Below are 27,453 nucleotides of genomic sequence, written 5' to 3' on the forward strand. Positions count from 1 at the left end.
AAAAGTAGGCCCATAGGTGGCACTTTTGATGCGTACATTACATGAGAATTACACGGTAAACGTAAACTTAAAACTAAACCTAGCACTGGTCTAAGAAGAAGAAGTTTTTTTTTATGCTATCACCACCTCGCATTGTCATTTGAAATTATTAGAAGAGCAACCTGGTTAGAAAAATAATTCACACCCAAGCTTTTTTATCGTTTACGTAGTCTTTTATACTATAATAGGACTTTCCTATAAGCTTTCGTTTTATATAAACTTTAACTTTTTTTCTTAGAATAGTTGAATTTTATCTGTTATTTATTTAATTTATCTAATTTTAGTTAGTTATTGTTTTTTTTTTTTATTTATTTATTTATTTTATGAATAAATAAATAAATAAAAAAAAAAAAGACACTCAATGTCTTTTATATTCGTTCTATTTTAATCTCTCAATTTTGTATATGCGGGGACCCATATATAATAATATGGGGACCCATATATGCATATATAATAATATAATAATATATGCGGGGACCTGAAATAAAATTATTCTATTTATTTATTTTATTTAAGTTAGGAAAATGATGCTTTTTCTTTGCATCGGGGAGTAAGTTAAGCTGGCCGATTATCACCACTTAAACCTACTTTATCTTTGAATTAGATATCTTCTCTTGTCTTCGGTTGGGGGTAAACATCTCAGTGGATTACTTAGATGTATATTATATTATATTAATAGCTTTTTTAATTGGGATAAAAAGTAGCCTATGTACGGACATAGGCTCCTTTTATCCTAATTAAAAAAACCGTAATACTACCGTACTACCGTACCGTAACCGTGATACTTGATTTTGGCCCAAACCAAGTAAATTAATATCATTATAAGGGCGTGAAGGAAAGACAAACAAACATACACACTTGCGCATTTATAATATTAGTAATGATTAACACTAGTAAACATGTGTTACAGTAACTTTATTATGTGGGAAAATAGTTAAACTTTTTATATGTTATCAAAAGTTTAACTATTTTCCAGATATTTTATTAAATTGATCAGGATTTTTACAAAAGCGGTAGTAATTATTATTTAATTAATAAAAAGTTTTCAAGTAACAATTAAAATTATTTTACCAAATTGTACTCTCTTGCTTTGTATTTATGTCTCTGTGACTACTTTTTTTTCTTTGGTGTACAATAAAAGCGTATTCATTTATTCATTATATTTGAATAAGAACCAATGTTCATTACATTGAGTTGGTGGGTACTTTGATATAAATACGACTGCATTATTAATACACATCTGTCCTACATGGACTCGAACGAAGCAAAGATATCCCCCGGTGTTTTAGTCTTTATCACATGACTGAAATTTCAATTCTGAGTTTAAATTTTATCTAAATTTCACATCTTATAAAACTCTTTAGACAAAAAAAAAGCTTTGTAATAAGACCTCCGTTGTTTTAAAAGCGGCCTGTCAACAGGACAAGGCGGTCAGATGCTGAAATATTATCTTCTTGCCCCGGGGCAGCCGGAAACGGCGGCGCCTTAATTTCCCAGGCTTTTTATGTAGGTACATCATGTTGAGACAAAGGTCCTGGATGAGGCTTTTTGTTGCGTTCTGAATAACCCGGGGAAGAAAAAAGTGTGCGGAGGGTACGGATGATTAAAGCGAGACTTTGGAGTTAAAATAATAGTCGCAAGAAATAATCGTTTTTTGTAAAAATAGTCGCATGATTCTTCAGTAGCTACCACCTGTTTTATATAATACGTTGTTTTGTTTATATTCAAAAACAAAACTACCCTAAATACCCAGCGTCAGAGCAACGTGGTATGTCTAAGCTCTCAATCTCAGCATTCTGAAAGGCTGCACATTATAACGGTGTCACTGAATAGTCCTTCTGAAGTTTTCTTATTGTACATAAATGTACCACTACAGATCAGGAAATAAAGTCGGAACTGTGCGGTTTTTCTATCAAGCAGTTTTCAGTACTGGAGCTAACAAATTCTTGTCCAACAAAGCACGTCAAGCCAACCAGTTATCATCAATAACATGACATAACAAAGATTGAAAAACCCCGCCAAGCTGAATTGGGGAAACGTGGCGAACATGCTCCAAAACCTTTTCTTCTCTCATAGAGACAGAGCCATGTGTCCAACAGTGGGGCAGTAATTGGCTAAGAATTATATTAATTATAACGATTTATCCAAAAAAAAAAACTCGTAACATATTTTTTTTTGTATTAATAGCGGGCTAGCCAGAATGTGGGTCACCGCCTTCAAACATCTGCCGCACCAGACGAGCCAACGATGCGTTTTCGGGTTCTAAGGAGATTGTTCATCTCCTTTTTCAAAATGAATGTTAAAAAAACCGCAGGAGCGAGCTGTGAAAAAGTCCATGTAATGCAACGCTTCAGAGAGCGCGGAAAAATTAGGAAGTGTGATTTTATCGAGCTCGCAGAATACGGTGCTGAGTTGTAAAAGATTTTAGCGGATGAATTTTCTGGCTGGAATTCTTATCTGGTACTTGTTTTTGTTGTTGATGACTTTAAGATAGTTTGTCGCTGAATCTTTTGTTTTACTTAACATATTTTTTTAACTGATGCAAACAGATGGGCTTTATAAGTTTTGCCGAGTTGTCTATAGTCTGTAGTGTGTTTGTGTGATAGCATTTAATCTGATGCCGTTGAATGCCGTAGTTTGGATAAAGTACCTATTACTTGAAGCTTGCTGTACTACAGCCTATAGATACATTTTATATTTTTACATGTTGATATTACAATGATCTATCAGTTTTGAGGTGGGTTCTTTTACTGATGTTCTAATGCCAAATACTAGGTAGGTTTTAATGATGTGTTTTGTATAATAACTGTGAAACCTCCAAGCAGTTTCCTAAACATGTTTAAATTGTATGCAGCCCAACATGTGTTAGGAATGTTGTTTTATGGACTTTTTTGGTTTTACTTACATGAATTCACATCATCATTTGATTGTACGTGTTAAGAGACTATTCATACACTGCTTAGGTGACATAGTGATATAGTTAAATAGGATAATGATATGGGTGCTAACTTAAGATCTCGGTGGTATCTCTTCTCATTATTGGTCCGGTGGTAGGGTCACTACAAACAGACAGACTTGACGTGTCAAGTACTTATATTACCTACTACCGGCCTACTTGAAATAAATGAATTCTGCATTTTATTTTTTGTGTGAGAATACCAAATCAAGCATCAGCTGTATTCTATTTTATTTGTTTCGTATTCTACATATTTTGAGGGTTCTCTAATTTTATTTATTTTTCAATTATGTATTTATAGTAGAGTATTTGTATGTTTATATGTTTGTATATATGTATGGAATATATTTTAAATTTTTGTACATATCTTTAATATGTTATGTTTAATATGTACTATGTTTTATGTTTATTTAGTTTAAAATTCTAATATTTCACTAATGTTTGTTGTACCACCAACTAATTTCGTATAGCATTTTCTTGTATGCCTTTGGTTGCCTGGAAGAGATAGCTATTTAGCGATAAGGCCGCCAAATTGTACGTTCTGCCTTATTGTGCTGTTGTATTTGTATCTCTGTAAATTTTCTCTATGGTGTACAATAAAAGTGTATTCATTCATTCATTCATTCATTCATCAAGCTTCCTTGTTAACTCAGATTCGCCTTTAAATGCTTTTGCGCTATTAGTCGCTTCGCCTATTAGCCTTTCTCAATGTCTTGTTCGATGTTTTATTCTGGCGCGGTTGATACTCATCAAAATGAATACACAAAATATTTAATAAAAAGAGCATTTATAAACGTAAAGGTTATATTGCAACTGAGACTCAAAAAAGTTAACATAACTTTTTGGCAACTAAAACATCTTCATATTCTTCTTCGAGTGAGATCCTCCAAAAATGCTCCAGGAGTCAATAGAATACCACGCCGGTATCGAACTTATTTCGTAGCATGTCCTCCAAAACTAATATGAACAGCAAAGGTTAGAGTATACAACCCTGACGTACTCCCGTGGTTAAAATACTAGCCCAATTGTAATCGTTTAATTACAACAAAGAAAGGAAAACATAAAACATTTGTAACACAATAATGTGTTTATTTTAGAAGTAGGCGACGATGTGAAGTGAGACATGTACATATTATGAACAGAGAAATATGACATACACTCGTAAAAAAATATTTAAAATTTAAATGTATAAAATAAATATAATTTTTAGTTTCAGCCAGCAGATTCTCACATAGGTGTAACACGTTTGTTCACTTAAATTCAAAACAGGGTAAATAAATCAGTATCAGGCAAAATTTTGAGTAAAAGTTTAACGACCTCGATTTGCGCAGAGATGAGTTCTGAGTCCTATATGTGTTCCCTGTCGCAAGGACAGTTTAGAAATTATTATATTATTATTATTTTTCCAAATTTTCTTTGGCCCTATGTAATGGGAGGCTTAGGTCGTGGCTAGCTACCACACCACGAACAACGAAGTTCCGCCAAATGATTTAGCGTTCAGATATGATGCCGAATAGAGGTATACATTTAATGTAATACAACTGCCGTACCCTTTATAAGGTTAGCCCTACAAAAGAATAAGATGAAAAGAAACCCCGAAACAAATATTCCTTTTTTACGCACACACGCCCGCACACATAAATACAAACACACACACATACACATACATACATACATACACACACACGCATACATACATACATACACACACACGCACACGCACACACACACACACACCCACACACACGCACACACCCTCCCACGTAAAACGTATAACACGATGTCGTTTTTGGGTCGGGGGTTAATAAAAAAAGCTGATATTAAAAAATATCGTAGAGTGAAAGTTATTCGCGCTCACGTGAGCTCACTAGCATCGATAAGGGTGAGATGAAAAGTTCGCGGAGGGTTCGCGAGTGATGTGCCTCTTCAATGCAGGAAATGTTGCCACTTTATCAGAACACGCCCTATTTTTCGAGGCGTAAGCAACGTATAGGAACTTTTATTTTTACATTACTATCTGTCATTTATTTTCTGGAATCTTCCCGCTGTATGCCTCAGTGGTAATTCTTAGACTCTAATCTGCTAAAGACATTTGCAAAAATAACATTTGAATTATGTGTCGCTAAACATGGGTACCATAAGAAGGCTCAGGGTCAGGTATGGTAAATTTTTCGGTAAAAGTATCTTTAATATGGCACCTATTATTTATAATAAGCTACCAGCTTCATTGGCGGGCAGAAACCTGAATGTTTTATCATTTAAGCATAAAATTAAGGAGTTCTTACTCAAAAAGCGATATTATGATATTAAAGAATATTTATGTGACATTTTATAGAACTTTGACATATATTTTATTAATAGATTTGTTGTATATTATTATTATTTGATTTAAATACTGGATAAGAATTTAATTAAAAGAGCATTGAAAGACATAGTTTTTAAGAAATTAAAATTTGCATGCCAATCGATGGCGATTGTAGCGATATTATATTATTGTACCCACCAACTATATAACTCAATGTGCATATAGAAATTGAAATTGAATTTGAAATTGTATGCTTGGAGTATGTCTCAATATCAAATCAGGAATAAAAAAATTCGTAAGAACCAGAGTTATCGACATAGCTTAACGTGGCAATGAGTGGGGCACATATCTCTGAAAACCGATAGACGTCGGGTTCCCAAGGTGCTTGGCACCCTCGCACTGGTAACCGCAGCGCAGACGAGGTAGACGGATGACATCAAGCGAGCCGCTAGAAGCCGCTGGACCCAAGCAGCACAACACTGTGATATTTGGAACTCCCTATAAAAGACCTATTGAATGTCTAGCCGTGGACGGCCATTGACACGATGATGACGACATTTAAATTAAATATTATTATGTACCTTTATAACAAAACCACTTAAATAAAATTACGTATCTCATAAGCTTCAACGGTAGTATAACATAATTACAAACTAGAAATAGAAGCGGCAAAAGCCCAGTGGTAAGGACTTCAGCTTCAATTTCGGGGGGCTGAGTTCGAATCAAGTAAGTAAGTTTCAAGAAATTATAATATCACTTCAACGGTAAAGGAAACATCGTGTGGAAACCTGCATGCCTGAGAGTTCTCCATACTGTTCTTAAAGGCATGTTAACCTGTGACCTAATTCATCTGTCGAATGTCTACTTTTCTATAATTGAATACAATTAAGAAAGTTATTTTAATAGTTTGGTTTACGAGTAGCATCCTATATCGAGTTTGAGAGGCGCGTTGCGACAGCGTTAAATATTAAATCAATTGCAGTCGTTTCATTTCATCAATACAATTTTATATTTTTTGTAAAACATCAAGTGTTTTGAAAATTACTTAGTTTACTGTAGATCGGATTAAAAGAAGGGACTGTCGGTATTCGAGATAAAATCGCTGTGTATAATCGGTCGAATTTCAAATACTTGGTGATAACTAGTTATCATTAACAGAAATTGCTCGCAATTTGAATTTACTAACTATCTTCTATAATTACTATTCAGACCACTGAATAGTTATCTATATTAATATTATAAAGAGGTAAAGTTTGTGAGGTTTGTGAGGGAGCATCAATGAAAAATGTTGCAAAATCAGGAAAAAAATTATTCCTTTTGAGAGCTTCCGATGCGTGCGATGCGTAAATGGTTAAAATTAAGCCGTAAAATCTTCATAAAAAAGTATAAATAAATATTATTCCACTAATATATTAATTGAACCATTTTTTTATGAATATAACCGAAAATAAACTATGAAAAACTAAATAAATTCTAAAACGTCTTTGAGATCAGATTCGAACGCGGACAAAGTCGCGGGGGACCGCTACTGTGAGCTAACTATCTAATATAGTTTATTTCAGGATTATAATATAGTCTATTTTAGTTTATAACTAACTGGTTATAACTATAAACTTAAATACAATGTCGGCGCAGCTGCCCCGGCGAGGGTTCGTACAATTTTAGAGTCCATTTGTGGTCATCCGACCGGTATTTCGGCTGCGGTCACAATTTGCGCGGCAACTTCGCAATATTATTTTAATAGTTATTTCACGCCTATTGCGGTTCGTTTATTTATAGATTTTTGTTGCGAATAGGTGTTTCCACACTTGATTGTTGATCTGTGGTGTTATAAGTGGGTGTTACCGAGTTCGATTCCCGGCAGGGTTTATCTGGTAATTTATAATATGAAAAAAATACGAGTCTAAACTTTTAACATATTTATAACATCGAAATAGACCACAACGTAACATTGAAAATTGTTTTAATTTATGTAGAGCTATCACAGGCACTTATGAAGCGTTCATACATATACGTCACCATTATCGTGAAATGATGGTGATAACTACATTAAATCAAAACTAAAGCTAGGACGGTGCCAAACGAAATGGAAGCGAAATAATATGAACGAAAAACAAAAACGGTGCTAGGAGAAGCCATTACTATAACACCAAAGCATACATCTTAGAAGAAGAAGAAAAACTTTATTGCAAGTATAACATACAGGAAAAGAAACATTAAGGAGTATACAGTCAGCAATGTAGACATGTAAAGGCGGCATTATTGCTGCAAGCAATCTCTTACAGGCAACCTTTGTAGAAATTACTTACAGCAAGAGAACGGGGTTGTGCCAAGAGTGTTGTAACATATAAAATACCAAAATGTATTGATACAAATACATAGATAATTCAAATAAACATACGTAATATATAAATTTAAAATATACATACAATATATAAATGTGTAACATACATCTTTATATATATTTCTTGTGTGCGTGTGTATGTCACTGAACTCCTCCTAGACGGCTGGACCGATTTGAATAAATTTTTTTATCCAGGGTCTCCCTGGATGGTTTAGATTCACAAATTACCTGCCATCACTCAAAGAGAGGTAGTAGTCTTTCAGACGACTCTTAAATATAGGAAGGGAATTACTTCCGCGGATTTCAGCAGGCAGATTGTACCAGAGCATAATTGCCTTAAGGCTAAAAGAATTATTTAATTAAGACGAGATGCCATAAGCAATTGCTTAATTTGTGTATGAGTTATTTGGAACTGCCCCACCGTATTGGTCATTATTGAATGGAAACCAGCACTATCCATATAATATTTCAAAGAGAATGTAAATCGAAATATTTCGACAGTAAAATTGTAGAGGGCCAAAAATAAAAGAATTCCCCTATCAAACCATTCATTCCGGCCTTTTCATTCTTCCATTCAACAACTGACGTCGCCTAACGAGTCCAAATGATATATTAAAGTCGGTCTTTTTTCGGCGCTTTCCGAGCTATTTTCCTATTCAGCACTGAATATTGTTGGTGTAAATCAAACAATGGGATAGAGTGAGCTCTCTGCTTTCGGATGGAATTATATTTGTATGAATATTTAGAGGATTAAATCAATTTACGATAGATTAAAGCGCGCATTTCATTTTTCAGCGTTCTGGTTGTATAGATACGGGCATATCGTTAAAAAGCTTAAAACTAACTAGTTTTCCTATAAATGAAGTATTTAATGATTAAAAAAAAATTAAAATTGTGGTGAGGTTTTGTACGTGCTTTCCAAAAAACTATCTTTGTTGAACAAAGCAGAGGTAGTTAAAATTTCAAGGCGAACGTACTCGTAGCATAGTTTTTATTCTAGGAAATTATCTTTGATTCACGGGTAATCAGTAGTTCTGTTTGGTCAAAATTGAAAACCAGTTTGGTAGTTTCAGAGTTTATCTATTACAAATAAACAAGCAAACGAAACTATTATATTTCAAAATTCAAAATTCATTTATTTCAAGTAGGCCTAATATAAGCACTTTTGAAACGTCAAGTCTGTCTGTGTGAAGTGACTCTACCACCGGTTCGGAAGGCAGATTCTACCGAGAAGAAGCCGGCAAGAAACTCAGCAGTTGCTCTTTTCCAACATTAACAATTTACATTTTACATTTCAAAACTTCATTTATTTATTAGTAATAATGACTACATACTATTACTATATACCTTTCATTACCTAAAAGCCTTCAATTTAAAGACTTCTTCGAATCATCATCGTGATCCACCACCGCAGTCGAGTAGGTGTAAATTAGTAGACGTGTGTGTATACACGTCTACTACTATACACCTACTCGACATATAAATATTTATAATTGTATCCTTCTTTGTCGTTACACTCTTGGCAGAGTGGTCGTGGTCATCGTGAAGCGTCTTTGAGGGCAGATGTCACACGCCCCATGAGCATCCGCCACTTCTCTCGGCTGGCCGAAAGCCTGGTGCACTCGTGCAAAGGGCCACCCACAGCAGACTTAATCTGATCGGTCCATCGCATAGGTGACCTTCCACGACCTCTAGTGCCCTCCACCTTGCTCTGCACGACAAGACGCTCTATGGAGTCACTCTCATGCCGGGAGACGTGCTCGAAGAATTTTAAGATGCGACTCTTTACTAACGCTGAAAGACGTTTTTTAATGCCGATTTCTTGGAGTATAGAGATGTTGGTACGAAATTGTATATATGTTTATATATATATATATATATATCTTATTTTTCTCTTTTAATAATTTATTGTGTTAGTTATTAGTAGTATGTAAGTTACGCGTCTCTCATGTATATTCCTTTCGTTAAGGTTACCTGGCAGAGATCACTTTTAGTGATAAGGTCGCCTTTTGCTTCTATACTTTTTAAGTATATTTTTAATTTCTCCTTTATACTACGCAATACAGATGTTTAAATAAAATAAATAAAAAAGTTCTTTTGGAAGGATTTATGTTCGTTAAGATTTTATACCGCTGGTATCCAGCGACTTTCTGCACATGTCCACCTCGTGGGGACCTGCAACACTTCGTTTTCTAGTCCGGGAACACTACTCCAGCACATTGTTTCCAATAGTTCTTATAACTATGTACCCTACCCGTTGCCACTTCAACTTCTCGACATATTAAGCTTTATCGCCCTATAAATACGTTCCATAATATTAGATACCTTCACATAAACTTGAACAGTTTATTATGCTGGACATCAAAATATTAACTTCGTTAATTTTGGCGGAAACTTTCGTAAAGCCAACATCCGCAGTAAAATGGCGCGACAATTTTTAAGCTAACTTTTTCAGTTGGCAACTCAGACATGGCGTGCGTTGCATCGAAAAAGTAACAAATTTCGGCAAGTTCCTACTGGCAGAATGCAGGAGAAATTCGATTTAAGCCTCCACACCATTGATGTACAAAATCATAGATATAGCTAACATATTATCGGACTATCGAAGTAATGCGTGATTCTTATTTTAGAACACTTGTTCATCTACCTTTTCTAGGAATTTATTTAAACTGGTTAGGTATATATAAATGAATAGAATTACTAACGAGGTCAAAGGAAGAATTATATTTTAAAAGACTGAAACATTCTAAAAAGAATCATATAAATACTGAAACCTCTACTCTATTCTATTAGTGAAAGCAGAAAAAAAGGCTATATCTTAAGCCTTTTTTCTATTCGTATACAAAAAAATTCTCTTTCCTATTCCTATACAAAAAAAATATAAACTATAGTATTAATTTATACAGTGTACATTAAAGTACATAGTACATTAATACCATAACATATTTTGTTGCAGTTAATGTAGACTAAATAGATGCTTAAAAAAAAAAGTTAATAAGGATGTCTGCCATTAGACTTGTCAGTTCACCTATCACAATATTGTTGTTGACGCTCTTGTTTTAGAACAATATTCGTTAGTTTAGTTACGATAAAGTATGTCATATAACAATGTCACTTAAGTTACTATTATTATAATTCCTGCACGCGCTGACGTCATACTAATGCGATGACGTCAGCCCGTGCAGGAACTATACACAAGAAAATTCGATTAGATGGTTGGGTACTTTATCGCATGAGATTTTCCTTTATTTAATTGATGAACACAACAAATTTTTACTTACGCATACTTACTGTATTTTATATGTTATTATAATTCTGACTGACTGCTTGAGTTGACCGCGTTAGGTTGCTGTGTAAGTATATATCTTGGATGCTGTATATCAGTGGTACACACAGACTGTTTTAACGAAATGCCCGACGTGTCACGCCTCTTAACAAAGCACTGTGTCGGGGGTTTCGACCAGAATCCTGCCCGATTGGTTCGAGATCGGGCAATTGTTCACTGGCGTATGTGTAGCGATTGAGATAATGTGATCTTCGATTTATTGAATGGAATAAAATGAAATTATGAAATGGATGCAATGCCTATCATATACGATTTCGATCGAATTTATACAAAAACAGATTTATAACCACTCTACAAAACACAATAAAAAAAACTGCACATTTATATTTAAACCGGATCAGACATGGATCCATGCAACTGGGTCGAAATATCGACAAATCCAAAATATTATCGTGGTATGTACCCGTTGAACTATATTTAAGAAATGTTGATTAACCACGAAAATCTTAGTTTAAAATCTTTGAAATATTTCTAAATTAAAGAAAAAAAAATTAAAAAGAAGAATAACTTGACATAAATTTGACAGTAATAACATACATAAATAAATACTTGTATACAGATAAACACCTAGACACTAAAAACACTAATGTTCATCACGCAAACATTTTCCAGTTGTTGGAATCGAACCAGTAGTCTTGGCCTCAGAAAGCAGGTTCACTGCCCGCCAGCCGACTCCCAGGCAATACGGCCGTAAAATGTACATATTGTTTACTCACAAATTAGGAATTGTTGACAAAATCAGCAATTTTTTTTTTGTTGCTCGTATGAGAACATCTTTTTAATTCTTGGAACAAATGATAATATATGTATAATCACTGCTGATTAGATACCTACGCATAATTTTATTTTTGTGGTAGGTAAATGAAAGTTCAAAGGCATATTTTTATTACTTTTTAAGTAAACGTGAGTAAAAATGCAAAGCACAACTTTTATTAATAAATCGCATAATATTGCATTTTATTCAGTTTGTCTGCGTTAAAGGGTTATCTCCAATTGTACGCTCAATGCCTTTGGCCTTTCTCCTAAGCCTTAACGAAGCTACGCTGGTTTCGACCGGAATCCTCCCCGATTGGTTTGAGATCGGGCAATCATTCACTGACGCGTGTGTAGTGATTGAGAAAATGCGATGTTATCCCTTCGATATTGGAAGTGCATTACTGAACATATACGGTCTCGATTGAAACTAAAGTATCAAGATTACTTACGGTTCATATGGAAGCGGTATAAAGCGGTATAGAAGCTTCAGTAACGTTACCATTTTATTTAAGACTCGCGACTTCGTCCTCATATAAGTCAACCTTTAAAGATAGACATATGTTTTCGCGGACTTTTTGTAGAACTTTTAAAGAGGAACAACTTTGTCTCACATGATTTCATCAAAACTTTAACCGTTTACGCAGCGCACAACGCGGAAACTCTGAAAAGGAAAAAAAATACCGATTTTGAACATTCTTCATTGGTGCTACTATTGGTCTTAGCTTGTTGATAGCCTATAGACTTCCTCGATAAATGGGCTATCCAATACTGAAATATTTTTATCAAATCTGACCAGTTCCAAGTAGTTTCTGAGATCATCGCGTTCAAGTAAACAAACAAACTCTTCAGGTATATATAAGTATAAGATGAGATTTAAATTTTCTCTTAGACTACAGACCACTACCTTTTAACTTCCTTTTTACAGTCTTCTTTTTTTATTTCCAAAAAAAGTTAGCCCTATAGTGTTACCACCTCACTTGTTTATAATTGGTGATGCAGTTTAAAATGCCTTACGTAACCTGGTAGGTATGGTTGTTAATTTAAACCCCTCTAAATGCCTCTAATCGACGCGATATCGTACCGGAACGCTAATGTTTGGTGGCACGTCTTTGTGGTGGTAAGTTATCACGGTTAGCAGAAGTAGTTAAGCTCTTACTAAACTAGACCAGAGAAGATTAGGAAATATAAATCCCAATTTCTCCAGTAAATTTAATACGCTCATAACTCCAAAAGTGAGAGGTTTCAGGAATCGAACTCATCAAAAAAGGAGACTGAAACTCTAACCACTAGGCTACCACCGCTAAAATAACGCTGAAATGAAATGAATAAGCAGATAAGGTGGAGAACTTCTGTTAAGTGGCAGAAGATCTCGCTCTTCCATTACAAAACACATTTTTATTTCAATTTATTTATATACAACATTTATTTATTTCTGAAATGCGAGTAAAACATGCAGTTTTCGATTATATTATGTGTACGTGGTTGTATGTGTATGTGTGTGTGTATGTGTGTGTGTGTGTGTGTGTGTGTGTGTGTGTGTGTGTAAAGAAAGAAAGAAAAGATTTATACTTCATAAACTTTACCGCTAAATAACTAAGACCGACAAAATACTAAGAAATAGTTTTGCTTATCACCTCAACTATTCGACCAGGGCTCGGACACCCAATCAACCAACGACTGAGCAGAACACAGTACATGATATATAACTGTAATTTCCGCGGCAAAGAGTACATCGCTCTTGAAGCCCTCTCAGACTTTTCATCCAGCCCTTATCGGAGCCCGCGGCTCACGTAAGCGGGGATAAATCTAACTGACAGCGAGTGAGTTGTGAGATACACACTTCGGAATTTAAATTAGCCGCACCTGGATTGTGATGGCTCTGTTTGTGATGAGATATTTTGTCATTTTTTCGGGACCTTTGGTTGTAAAAAGTATTAACGTGAAGTTTTCTTTTTTGGGAAATTCTAAAGTCGCGTTAATCGATTTTCGCTGGGGCGAAAACTTTTGGGTTCGCGTCACTAATGACCTCGACATGCTCGTGATGTATTGCTCAGATAAATAAAACGTAGGCCTGTGTTTGTGTACTCGTATATATTCAACGCGTAACCGAATAACGACGCAACTCATTTTACTAGAGGATGACTTTCATTAATTGATTAACTATAAAATCAATGTGCACTACAATTGGTCCTCAATGTACTTATATGTTTACTAGTTGTTGCCCGCGACTTCGTCTGCGTTTGATTTTGTTTTTTGATGTGGCATTCAATTTAGTTGTAGTTCAAAAAAAATTAAAGTATTCATTATCGCTAAGTCTTAAATGAGTGGTTCGCTGAGGAGTTCTATACTCCATCTCCAACCACATTCATAAGATCTACACAAAGTTTGAGCGAAATTAAACACATATTATAACCTCTATAGTACAAAAATAAATATTTAAATCGATTATAATTTGTCGGAGTTATGGTGTAAAATCGTCAAACACTTTCATCCCCTCTCCCAAAGGAACCGAGCTTAATGTCGGGTTAAAAGTATTCTATATTACTTCTAACACTTCCAAGAATATGTGTACAAAGTTGCATGAGGATCAGTTTGGCAGTTTTTGCGTGAAAGCGTAACAAACAAACTTACATTGACATATATAATATTAGCCCTACTAATATTATATATGTAGTGTAGTAGTAGGGATAGGGATGTAGAAAAATAAATGTCGAATACAAAGAATTTACAGTGAAAACACTACCATTCCATTGTTTTGAGTTTTCACTTCTATTGGTAGTCGTTGTGTGCCTCTTTTTTTTTTAATTTTAAGCAAAGTTTTGCCAGTGTAATGCCGCTATAGATACGCCGCTGTCTAGATTTCGCTTTAAGATATTAAGAAACTATAATTTAATTCAAATATTTTGCTTACAATTCAAAATCTTTGAGTGAATTCGCAACGACATCCGTTTTGAAATAACTTACTACTTGTAGAAGTTAGAACAAAGTTCATCTCCTCGCTTGTCATGGTAAAGTTTGTACTTTTCAAAGATGGCCGAACTGAGTGGCCCTTAACATTCCCGTGCACACTCAAACTATTCGCAACTCTTGTCTCTTGTTGCTTACTTCCCAGCAAAAACTGTCAACTAACTACCAAAGGGAATTTTGGTTCTTGACTGTTACTGGTTTCTGAAACTGTTTTTGTCATCACGCTCACTTTTGATGGCAAACTTTTACAGATTTTTTTACTGTTTATTTTTTTCGATAACTATAATAATGTTAGCTTAAAAGTATAATAACTATGTCTACTTCTTTGTAGGAGACTATGTTCAAACATATGATATTTCAGATTAATTCATGTTTTTTTTTTTATTTCCATAAAATGTGAATGAGAACATTTTACAAAGGAAAGCTTATCTCTATAAGAGATCTCTTCCAGCTACCACAGGATGTGAGTAAGATGATTTTTTTGTGGTATAGGTTAAATAAAGGTACACTATACTAAATGACTACTACTAATAATATGCAATACAGAATAAAATATTAAGATATTATATTATATACAAAATACACAAAAATTATATTTTAGAGATAAACAAATAAATTAATATATCTACAAATACACAAAAATATTATAATAATAATTTATTTATACATATATAACTATAATAGGTAACAAGTGATAAATATAGTTGGAAAATTCAAAAGTGCACGGCTCATAATCTCATTCATTACAATAAAATTGATATTATTTGTAAATAATAATTAAACTACAATACCGTAAAAAATTACCGTAAAAAGTAATAGGCTTCTATTACTTAAAATACCTAGCCTATAAAAAAAAACCAACTCGATAAGTGAAGTATTTCGCTAGTTATCGTGACAAGATACGGGATCCGCACATACACACGGACGTCCAAGCCAGAACGTTTTTCAAACAATTTTTTAATTAGTTTAAATAATAAAAAGAGATTTAAAAATTTCATGAGTGTTAAAAATAGTGTTTTTTCTCAACATTTGTCTATTTATATTCACTTATAAGAGCAATGAAGAATAAAAAAGTGACATTTGGAGAATCACACAGTGTGCGTAAACTGACATTAATACTATGAAAAAACGATTCTTTTTACCTACACTTGGAGGAATTATCAATTTAATAAATTTAAAATGTTTATGTTAATTTTGCCTAGTGGTTACTAGTTCGGTTTCCTTTTCCAGATGACTGAGTTTGATCTCGGGTGTGCTCCTTATTTCTTCGGATGCAACCATTTAATAATATATTGTTGCCATTGAATATCGTGTATGCCCATCCTGGGGACATACTGCAAATGTTACTTAGGTTAGACTCCACGTAGTGTAGCGTAACTTGTATTCCGAAATACAAGCTACGCTACAACTGCTGCAAAATTGTATCAAGAGCAGTGCAGTGGTTAAACTTAACAAAGGTCAAGAAAAAACAAACAAATGGCTATAGATTTTTATTTAAACTATTAGGAATATTGGGAATATTTTATAGTTTTATAATTTGACCGAGTACCCGTAGTTATTTGAGTGTTTGTTATGTTATCGATCTGAATACCTAGCCAGGTCGACAACATCTGTTTTTGCCTCTTGAATGAAAAACAACAAGGTTATTCCCCCTTTCACTCAAAAAAAGAGAAGCTTCAGAATGAAGTCCATTTATTTAATAGGTACTATAATTTAATACATCCACTACGTGCAACGTATTTCAAAACCATTTCCTAGTCTGCGAAAATTGTATGTCGCTTCTAAATTATTTGTCTTAGCACTATGTCAACCAGGCGCTCCGGGACACATGCATATTTAAGAAACTGCAGCGTTTCATGGAATTATTACTACTTACATGACTTTGCAGTACGGAAATGCAATATAAATGCTGTTTAAATTATACATCAAAAACTAATTCAATTGAAGTTCTCTGAACACAAAAAGCGTGTCTCTGAACTTGTGAAAGTTAATAAGCGATTAGAGGATAGACTGTTATACTTTTCATGACTGCCTTGTTGGTTCGGTTTAAATAACGACACGTCGTCCATGGGTTGTACTCGCAGGTCAACAGTGACTTTGTTATAGGTAAGGCAATTTAACATAAACGCCGATAGATTTTAATTCAATTGAATTTTATTAAACACAAAAAATGTGTTTGTGAACTTATGAAAGTTAATTAGCAATAAAGGAAGCGGCAGTAAATTTGAACTAGGTACAAAAACTTAGGCAATAAAACATAAATCTGGTAAATTTTAAATTAAAAACTACTTAAATTTAAGTTATTTACTTAAACGATAAAAAGCTTGGGTGTGAATTGCTCTAGCTTCATAGCTAAGCAAAGAAAATTACGCGGCTAAGTTTGTTGTGGGCTCTTCTTAGATCAGAGCGCGTTTGGAACCCTCGTAGCCTTAGTTTTAAGTTGGCGAACGAAGTTATCACCGTCCCCTCACAATTATGTAAACATATATGTACGAATGCTACATAAGTGCCTATGATAGGCCTATATGAATAAAGGAATTTTGAATTTGAATTTGTTCTTTAAACACAAAAAATGTGTATGTGAGCTTGTAAATCTTATTCTAGGTACGGCAATGCAACATAAATCTGGTAAATTTGAAATTAAACACTACTTAAATTTAAGTTCTTTAAACACAAAAATTGTGTCTGTGAGCTTGTGAATTTATTATGCGAAAGACGAAGCATAAGCGGCTTTGCATTAGGTACGCAATATAATATAAATGCCGGTATATTTGAAGCGAATAACTACTCCAATTTAAGTTCCTTAAACACAAAAAATGTGTTTGTGAACTTGTGAAAGTTAAAGAGCGATTAGAGAAAGCGACCTCTGGATCTGACCATCTGGCGCTGGAGCTACCCGTTCTACGATATATTCCCTTAGTCACCTTCACAACATCCGCGGAAAGAGAGGTGGTGATGACTGAGGATTCTGGTCTGTCGACTTGTAGCTTATCTTATACGAACGTGTATATGTTGAAAAGTTTAAATTTGTATTGTTACAGGTTAAACTATGCCTTAGCTGGGCTGAGGCCGTGGTGGTGGCACACCTGTAACGTATTTCTGCACGCGGCGTGTTGCGCGCTAGTCGCTCGCACGTGCGTCACGATCGCGCGGTTACAACGCCCGTTCGCTGCGCTCGCCGCGCTGTTGTTTGCAATACACCCTGTACATACCGAAGCGGTAAGTTCATCAATAGCCTATAACAGTCCACTACTGGTCTAGTGGGGCCACCCAACGCGTGAGTTTCTCATAATCAGCACGCTGGGTTAGCACAGAGCACAGTCGCACAGAGAACGCCTGTTCTCCGTTATATAGGGGTGGTGCCAACTATATGTACTGTGGTTTCCTGATAGAGATCCTTAATAGATAGGAGTGTTTTCTTGTTAATATCTTTTCTTATTTAAGAGAGTCCTCTACTGGACTGAAGGCCTCCGAACAGGAGAGATTCTAATAATCAGCACGCTGGGTTAGCACAGAGCACAGTCGCACAGAGAACGCCCGTTCTCCGTTATGTAGGGATGGTGCCTACTATATGTATTGTGGGTTCCTGATAGAGATCTTCAAAAGATATGAGTGTTTTAAATGTGTGTCTCGTTAATATCGTTTCTTAATTAACAGTTACTTCAAGTGGTACTAAATAATTAATAATTAATACAAGAAAAATAAGTCTAGAACGCTGAAGGAATTTCAAGCAAATGACGTTATAAAATTGTAGTTAGGTATAATACCAGGATGTGAACGTGCAATAAATATTTATAGGGTCACAGGTCTGAAATCGTATCGGTTATCTCTTTAGAGCCCAGCTAGAGTTTGAGTATCATAAAATCTTATTATCAAAGATAGCGTGTACCTAGTTTATAGAAAAGTACCGCTGTACGAGAATTTTTAAAAATTATAAATAAGAAGTACACATTAAGTTCTTCTAATGCAAATATAATTTTTTTATTAAATTAATACACAAAACAGATTATGACATAACAACTAATAAAATAAAACTAGCCACTCTCCACCACTTGCGTGTACAAATGAAGCAAATACGTGTGACGAACTTATGTACTAGGATTGTTCCCGTTAAAAAAAAAACAAGTTACATAAAATAATAAAGTGTAAGAGAATACAGTGTCATGTCAAAGTCAAAGTCAAATATTCCTTTATTCAAATAGGCACATACATGTCACTTTTGATGCGTTGATAACAAACAAAATGTGTACATACGAGTATAAGTGAGTAGAAATGGCGATAACTACATTCGTAAACTTAGAACTAAAGCTACGAGCATGTTAAAATAAAAAAAAAATATTTTGCATATGTCAAGCAGAATGCTACACTATGCAGAGATTTAATGAAAGGCACAGATTTATGATTAGTGATGTCAAGATCGCAGGCGAAAGCCAACTCGTTACAAAGGTGGCACATTCTGACCACTGGATTGTAGAAAGATGTGTTTTTTTATATACGTTAAGACTAAAAGTTTCTAGACTAAAATACTAACTAAAATTTGTTTAAAATTTGACTAAAATTTGTAACACAATATATTTGTTTTACGAGCTTTATTTTATTATACTACGTATCATCATCCGATAAGAATTAATTTTACCAAACTCCATATCCATTCAGAACCAGTGGTATAAAAGTCTTGAATAAAAAAAACTACATGTCACCAATTTGAAGATTACAATAACTATGTTTCTCCCATATTATAAAATTCAAAAAAATTTAAAATTCATTTATTTCAAGTAGGCCTAGTATATACACTTTTATATACACTTTTGAAACGTCAAGTCAGTCTGTTTGTAGTGACTCTACCACAGGTTCGGAAAGCAGATTTCACTGAGAAGAGCCGAACTCAACAGATTGCCCTTTTAGATAAGTCATTAGACCTATATGTTAGATATAAACGAATGTATAAGTTTAGGTTAAAAAAATAATTAGTCTTAAAGCTAGGTTGTAATTTTAATAAAGTCTCACGAGTGCGTGGAACTTTATGAAAGGGAAAAAAAAGTGTCGCACAAATTCACGTACTTTTAATTGTCCACAGGTAGCGGGAGTAGTGGGCAGAGCTGATGTACTTGCTTGTATATTTTTTCTATCCTCCTTACTCGTTTATCATAGGTAAGAAACAAAATGTCATTTTATTATATAATATTTAGCCTTTTAATCGTTGATAGCCAAGTAAGCGCAGTCAAGGGCGAACTTGAAGTGAAATAAAAAAAAATATTTTTTTTTCGATTTTTAAGCCGATCCAATAATACTTATTGTAAAGGTATTGCTATAAAGATATTATCGGTTACATTCTTTGAGACAGCTGTGATTACTTAAATAGTAATCGAAATTGTAATAAAGTACTCGGTTCCAGAAATAACATGAAAACTAAATTGTCACTCGTGTTATATTAAATGCCACGAATGGATTTCCGAGCCGGCAGCTGTTCCTCCGTTTTCCAGAGACAACCGCTATTTAATGGCGTAAAATATGTAAAGGGTGTTTTACATCTATATTTACTCGTTACGTGTCGGGAGGGTTGGAAGAAATATGTCAGATGGAAAAATATTATATTTTATTAAATAGAAATTCGAAATTAATATTATTTGTTAGAAAAGATATGGTTACTTTATATAACATTTAAACATATTGGATATTAAAATTTATCGTTGCTCATAGATTAGAAAAGCTATAATTATGAAAATAGGTCCAGTCCCGTAACCAGTAAAAAAAAAGATTAAAGATAAATCAATATGTTTAGTTCGCACTCAAACCGCAATAAACTTGCAAAAATTCTTAAATTTACATTTTTTTCTTCTTTTATCTTCTTTATTGAAAGTGGTATAGTCACATCGCGACTATGCCACACATTCAAAAGCCAAACACTAGAAAATTATCATCGATTGCTTGTCAAACTTAAGACACTAAATGAAAGCTGCGAATATAATAACAGAAAGTAAAACCTCATTACCAGATAATGAGCAGTGCTCTTAATAAAGAAAGCCGAGTCATTCCGCAAATCGTTTCTAAAATTGGCGCATTATATTCCACTCAATCAGCCTAAATATCGGGTAAGTATAATGGTTTTTGTTCTAGTCATCCCTAACCTGTTATTTTGTGGCCATTTATAAAACTGCGGTGGGCGGACCATTGGACCGTACTAAGTGAAGCGTAGTGTTCCTGTGTAGTTATTGTATTTACGGTACGGATATGCTTCAAGCGTAATTGATAGGTTAAAAAGTATTAGTAATTTATTAAGTTTTTTACTTTTATATCTTTACAGTTGAAATTATTTTTTCTTAAGTATAGTTCAACGGGTACATACCACGATAATATTTTGGATTTGTCGATATTTAGACCCAGTTGCATGACCTATACTTAAGACCTGTTGAACTATACTTAAGAAATGTTGATTAACCACGAATATCTTACTTTAAAATCTGGAATTATTTTATTAAGTAGATATTATAGTGTCTTGTTTTTTATCATCACCAGCCTATTACAGTTCACTGCTGGACTAAATGCCTCCCACCAATAGGAGGGTTTGCGCATAATCACCATGCTGGGACGCAGACGGGTTGGTCTTTGCAGTATATGGTAGTAGTAGCACCGAGGACGCTGCTAACGGTTCTGCGTTATATTGCCTTAATCTTTTTTTTATTATTCCACTACAAGTTTGCCCTTGGCTGCAATCTCACATGGTGGTAAGTGATTATGTAGTCTATGATGGTAGGGGGCAAACCTGTAAGGGGGGATGGTAGTCATATACAAATAGGTTTCCACGCGACACCGCACCAGGACACTAAATCGCTTAGCGGCATGTCTTTGTCGGTAGGGTTGTAACTAGCCACGGCCAAAGCCTCCCACCAGACCAGACAAGACAAAATTCGGAAATTATAAATTCCCAAATTGCCCCTGTCGGGAACCGAACCCGGGACCTCTGAAATTCACAGCGCTCACCGCTGCGTCAGGGAGGTCGTCACCTCGTACGACACCCGCGTGAACATGAGGGGTGGTAAAGATTGTATACTGATCTGCTCTCACCACATTTATCGTCTAACTCCAAAAATGTTTTTTTTATTCCATAGACCTACAAGTAATAAGAAGTGCATTTGGCTGAGCATCGGGCTCGGCGCTCTTAGCATGCTGGCCAAGGAAACCGGCGTGACAATACTACTACTTAACCTCACGATAGACTTCTACAGATGCTGGCCGCTGGTCAAAAGGTATGTACAGTTTTAAATAATGTTATTAGAAATTGCCTCTATTGCACGACTCATGATGCGAAGCATCAGAGAGTGCTTTACGATCGAAAAATTTTTTTCGCCTCATTTCGGCGGCTATTTTTATTATTATAGCCTTGTTAGTTCACGGAATCAAGATATTTTGCATACTATTGTCGAGATAATTTATTTACTTTATTTAAAAAAAATATTTACTGCAATAGAATTGGAAAAAACACCAAAATAGGTCAAAAAAAATTCCTGTCCGTCATGTGTGAAACCCGAAAACACTCTAACTTGTGAAAAAATCCATTATTTGAGTTAATTTTTTTTTTTTTTATTCTAATCGACGATTGTAGGTCACTGAATGCGAATGATTAATTAATTCAGTGTAGTTTAATTGCAATTAATAAAAAACTGAAACTGCAAGACTGTATATCTATATTTATCCATGTAAAATTAACATGGATGGTGATATATCTATATCTATAGATATTATGTACATTTTATTCCACCAGGGGCGTTTTAATTGTTTTAATTTTTTTTTTTTTCAATATTTGAAAATTAAATGAGCATTATAAGTCGTGCACTTTTGGATTTTCCAAATTTTTATTTATTCAAAGGACCACCAACAGAATCGCATGTAATAATTCTATATTAATTAAAATAAAGAGAGAACAATATTTATGCACTTAAAAACGAAAATCTTACTAGCCAAGTATTTTTAGTGGCTTAATTTTGAAGTTGGGCAGTTTTTCTTCAAACAATTTGATCGATTTATCCTTTACTTGTATGAACTCCTAAACCTTGTCTCTTTGCTCGAGTGGTTAGCATGTTCGAATACAGATCACGGGGTTCTGGGTTCGATTCCCGGATGATTCCCAATTGTTTTTTATTCCAAAAGGTACAAGTTAGCCGTTGTCTGCAATTTCAGCTGATGATGCAACCTAATAAGGTAGGTTTATAACCACCACGGTTTCTACGCACCATCGTACCATAACGCTAAATTGCTTGGCGAATCGTCTTTGTCGGAATGAGGGTATCTTGTCACGGCCGAACTTACCAGAACTTACCAGACCAGCAGTGGCGTGCACAAAGTTTGTGACCAGGGTATGCATAAAGCAGGTACATGGCGTAAAATGGAAAAATTCCCCTCTAATACGGGTTGTATAAAATAATTTGGGTATGCAGTGCTTTTGTGCATGTATGAAGTGCACGTCACTGCAGACCAGGGAATATTCAAATTTACATATTTCCAAATTGCCCCCGCTGGGGATAAAACTCGGGACTTTCACCTCTAAGATCAAAGCGATTGGGGCCAGGAACCATTTTTATCCGATAGCAAATGTTCATTACCAGCTAAAAAGGAAATTAACGTTATATTATAAACCTGGTCTGACGACTAACGTGCTCTCTGGGGCACGGGGTGGCAATCGACACCATACTCCGGATTATTGCTGAGAACTTATCTTACAGAATAACGTATCAATTTCTGGTTCTTACTTATAAATGTAATTCCATAGTCAACAAACCCCTGTTTTATTGAATCTGGAATAACGTACTTGTCTAAAATTAATGACTAAAGTTTCTTAATTTACACGTATATAGTATAGAATATTTGAGGTAGTAGGTGAATCCTATAAATAAACCAGTGAAATGAGTTTATTATCGTTCTTTATGAGTATTCAGTGTAAATGGCTAATAATACCAACTACATTTAAACTACTACTACATTTTAAAATATATTGGCTATCAGCAATGATGTTAGTAAAAATGTGTAGACAAGTTTCATACGATCTACAATTTGAACCAAACTGATTTAAACATATTATGATGACAAAAAATAATGCTATCTCCCATACGTCTAATGCATTCCATGCAAGAATATAATTTTATACTACAATAACATATGAAATTTTTGAACCATCACTTTTGTTTTCCCATTTCCGGTCGGTAAATTACGAGCAGTTTAGAAAGTTCCATGCAAAGTCCTCTTCTTAGCTCATTAGAAACGTATGTGTTCTCAAAAGTATTTTGAAGTCTCTAAAATTTTAGTAGTAATTAATCAGACGTTCCATTATTACGTATCGTTTCGACGGCCGACTGGCGCAGTGGGCAGCGACCCTGCTTTCTGAGTCCAAGGCCGTGGGTTCGATTCCGACAACTGGAAAATGTTTGTGTGATGAGCAATAAGTGTTTTTCAGTGTCTGGGTGTTTATATGTATTTTCTAAGTATTTATGTATATATAATTCATAAAAATATTCATCAGTCATCTTAGTACCCATAACACAAGCTACGCTTACTTTGGGGCTAGGTGGCTATGTGTGTATTGTCGTATATTTATTTATTTATTTATTAGACAGTAAAACAGGTAGTCTATTGTCTCTGCATAAATTCATCATCATCATCATCATTTCATCCATTACCGGCCCACTATTGGGCACGGGTCTCCTCCCACAATAAGAAGAGGTTAAGGCCGTAGTTAACCACGCTGGCCAAGACTCAGTCAGTGTCTGAACACTTGAAGTTTGCACACTAAAGATGTATATAGAATTTTCTTTTTGTCTAAAAATATCATTGATCCCGCGGTTTCAGCTTATTTCAACGAAAACAACATCGTTTTAACTAAGTATAATTTTAATTTAAAACTAAATTTATAATTTTGAAATATTAAATATTGTGTCCTAACCAAACCGTAACCAATCTCTTTTTACCCATAACATCATTGGACATCAGTGATATACATTCTCATTGAAGTTTACAATGTTTAAATGGTAAATCCAATGAAATTCGGAAATATTCCAGCAATATCAGAAATCAAGTGCTTTTGAAATAAGATCATGTTGTCGATATGTCCTTTCTATCAGATGTCCAATACCTTATGTCAGTTCATATATACGTGATTTCGGTAAATCATTTGGGTATTAATAATCTCAACAGAAGCGGTGGTAGCGGTCGACGGCCGAGTGGCGCAGTGGGCAGCGACCCTGCTTTCTGAGTCCAAGGCCGTGGGTTCGATTCCCACAACTGGGGAATGTTTGTGTGATGAACATGAATGTTTTTCAGTGTCTGGGTGTTTATCTGTATATTAAAAGTATTTATGTGTATTATATTCATAAAAAAATATTCATCAGCTATCTCAGTACCCATAACACAAGCTGCGCTTACTTTGGGGCTAGATGGCGATGTGTGTATTGTCGTAGTATATTTATTTATTTATTTAATAAAAATATCACATGCTTCAACGGTGCAGGAAAATATTTTGAGGAAACCCGCATGTATAGTTCTACGTAATGTTTTCAAAGGTGTGTGGAGCTCACCGATCCGCACTGGGCCAGCGTGGTGGACTACGGCCTTAACCCCTTCTCATTTTCGGAAGAGACCCGTCCCATGTAGTGGGCTGGTAATGGGTCGATGAAGATGATGAGGAATCTCATCTTAAATTGATCGGATAAGCTTCATCATCATCGTTTACATTTCCATCTGGCCTTTAGGGCGTCAAATAATAAGTCATATTTTATAGCGAGTCAATTCAAGAGAAAATAATTTAATTCCTACTGATGGTGGTAAGTATTTACCAATGGTTTAAGTGCTCTGCCAATTCCCTCTCACTCAACATTTGGACTGCAAATTTTTGTTGTTACACAACAAGTTAGACGTTGACTGCAATTTCACCTGGTGTGTGATGATGCAGATGGTAGCGGGCTCACCAATTAGGGGTAAGATAATTATTTTACACCGCACGTGGTAACTAGCATCGGCCTTAGAGCCTCCCACCAGACCAAATCAGAGGAAATTCAGCAATTATAAATTCCACCCTGCCTCCGTATATGAATACGCAGCGTATGAAAATTTATAGTCTGGAGAACACGGAGTCGAGCCCAGAACCTTGTGGTCCGACTAAATAACCACTAAACCAACGAGGCAGCTTAAAACATGAATTCTCATTAATACATGCGCTCTATTTAGCGAGTACCCTAATTAATTTAATACCAATTATGGTATTAAATTTAAACGTAATAAAATTTTCCTCATCATTGATACCGAAGTACTAAATTACGTCACGAGAGTGCTTGAGATGAGATTGTCTCATTAAGTTCGAAATAATTTATTGGGAGTGACATACTTACTGCTTTTAATGTAATTTGACGCTTATGTATCTCGCGTGATCATTATGTACGTGACACATGTCCCTGATTAATGCCTTTTAATTAACATAGTATGAATGGTATTTACTATATTTTTCATTACCTAATGTATAATGTATTCTCACAAGTGGTAATAGCCTCGTGATAAGGAATTACTAGTACTACGCATTTAACACTACTTCGCACGCTTGATAAAACAAAGATGTAACTTAAAAGTTGTGATTTTTGAGATTTTCGTGTAAGTCGCTTGATAATTGTGTAATGAAGACCTCCCAAGTCCCGGGTTCGATTCCCAGCAGGGGCAATTCGGGAATTTATAATTTCTGAATTTTCTCTGGTCTGGTACGTTGGGAGGTTTCCGCCGGGCATGTTACCAATCTACAAACAAAGATATGCCGCTTACTGATTCAGCATTCCAGTACGATTGCGTTTAGAAACCGATTAGGGTTAGTATGACTACGATACTCCTTAACAGGTTAGCCCGTTACCATCAGGTGAGATTGCAGTCAAAGGCTAACTTGTAGTGGAATAAGAAATAAGAAAAGAAAGTCTTTAAGTAATAACTAATTATGATCGTATTGTTCTAGATCGATATGCTCATTAAAAATAGAGAAGAAATGCACAGGGCTGTCGATCAGGGCAACCAAGGTCCTGTTGTCGCTGTCATTGCTAGTATGTCTCCGATTGGCGTTACTGCAAGGGACCTGGCCCACATTCTCAGCTCAGGACAACCCTGCGGCTTTTCACCACAGTTTTGTTGTAAGGTAAGCTATAATTTTCATCATGTCATCGTGTTAAACAATGGACGTCCAATGCTGGACATAAGTAGGTATTTTGTAGGGAGTTCCAAACACCATGCTGCGTATTTTAGGACGGTTACTGATTCATTTGCAAGGCGCACTCGAAACAAAGACTCTTATTCTGATGAGCTCTGTCACAAAAAGCTCTTAAATAGAGATGTCTCTTAAAAAGTTCAAAGTTTGTATTAAACGTAAGCTTAGAGAAAAGTCCTATTATAGTATAAAGGACTACGTAATCGATAAAAAAGCTTGGGTGTGAATTATTGCTCTAACCAGGTTATTCTTCTGATAATTTTAAATGACGTTTTGAGATGGTGATAACAAAAAAAAAACACCCGGCTAAGTTTGTTGTGGGCTTCTTCTTAGACCAGGACGCGTTTGGAACCCTCGTAGCTTTAGTTTTAAGTTTACGAATGTGGTTACCGCCATTATCATACTCACAAGATAGAAAAATGAATTTTGAAATGTAAAATGTAAATTGTTAATGTTGGAAAAGAGCAACTGCTGAGTTTCTTGCCGGTTTCTTCTCATTAGAATCTGCCTTCCG

The 27,453-nt window shown here is 35.0% G+C and overlaps 1 protein-coding gene across 1 annotated transcript in view; it reads left to right on the forward strand.

Moving 5' to 3' along the window:
- The window catches only part of LOC120624095 (protein O-mannosyl-transferase TMTC1-like), a 216,241-nt gene that overhangs the window by 164,034 nt on the left and 24,754 nt on the right, over window positions 1-27,453 (forward strand). Inside the window, exons 3-6 of the mRNA XM_039890446.1 lie at window positions 17,755-17,932; window positions 19,791-19,864; window positions 21,823-21,960; window positions 26,694-26,870. Coding sequence (XP_039746380.1) covers window positions 17,755-17,932; window positions 19,791-19,864; window positions 21,823-21,960; window positions 26,694-26,870 — 567 coding nt within the window. The remainder of the gene's footprint in view (window positions 1-17,754; window positions 17,933-19,790; window positions 19,865-21,822; window positions 21,961-26,693; window positions 26,871-27,453) is intronic.

This window comes from Pararge aegeria, chromosome 5 (genome assembly GCF_905163445.1).
Source record: "Pararge aegeria chromosome 5, ilParAegt1.1, whole genome shotgun sequence".
Lineage (NCBI taxonomy): Eukaryota > Metazoa > Arthropoda > Insecta > Lepidoptera > Nymphalidae > Pararge > Pararge aegeria.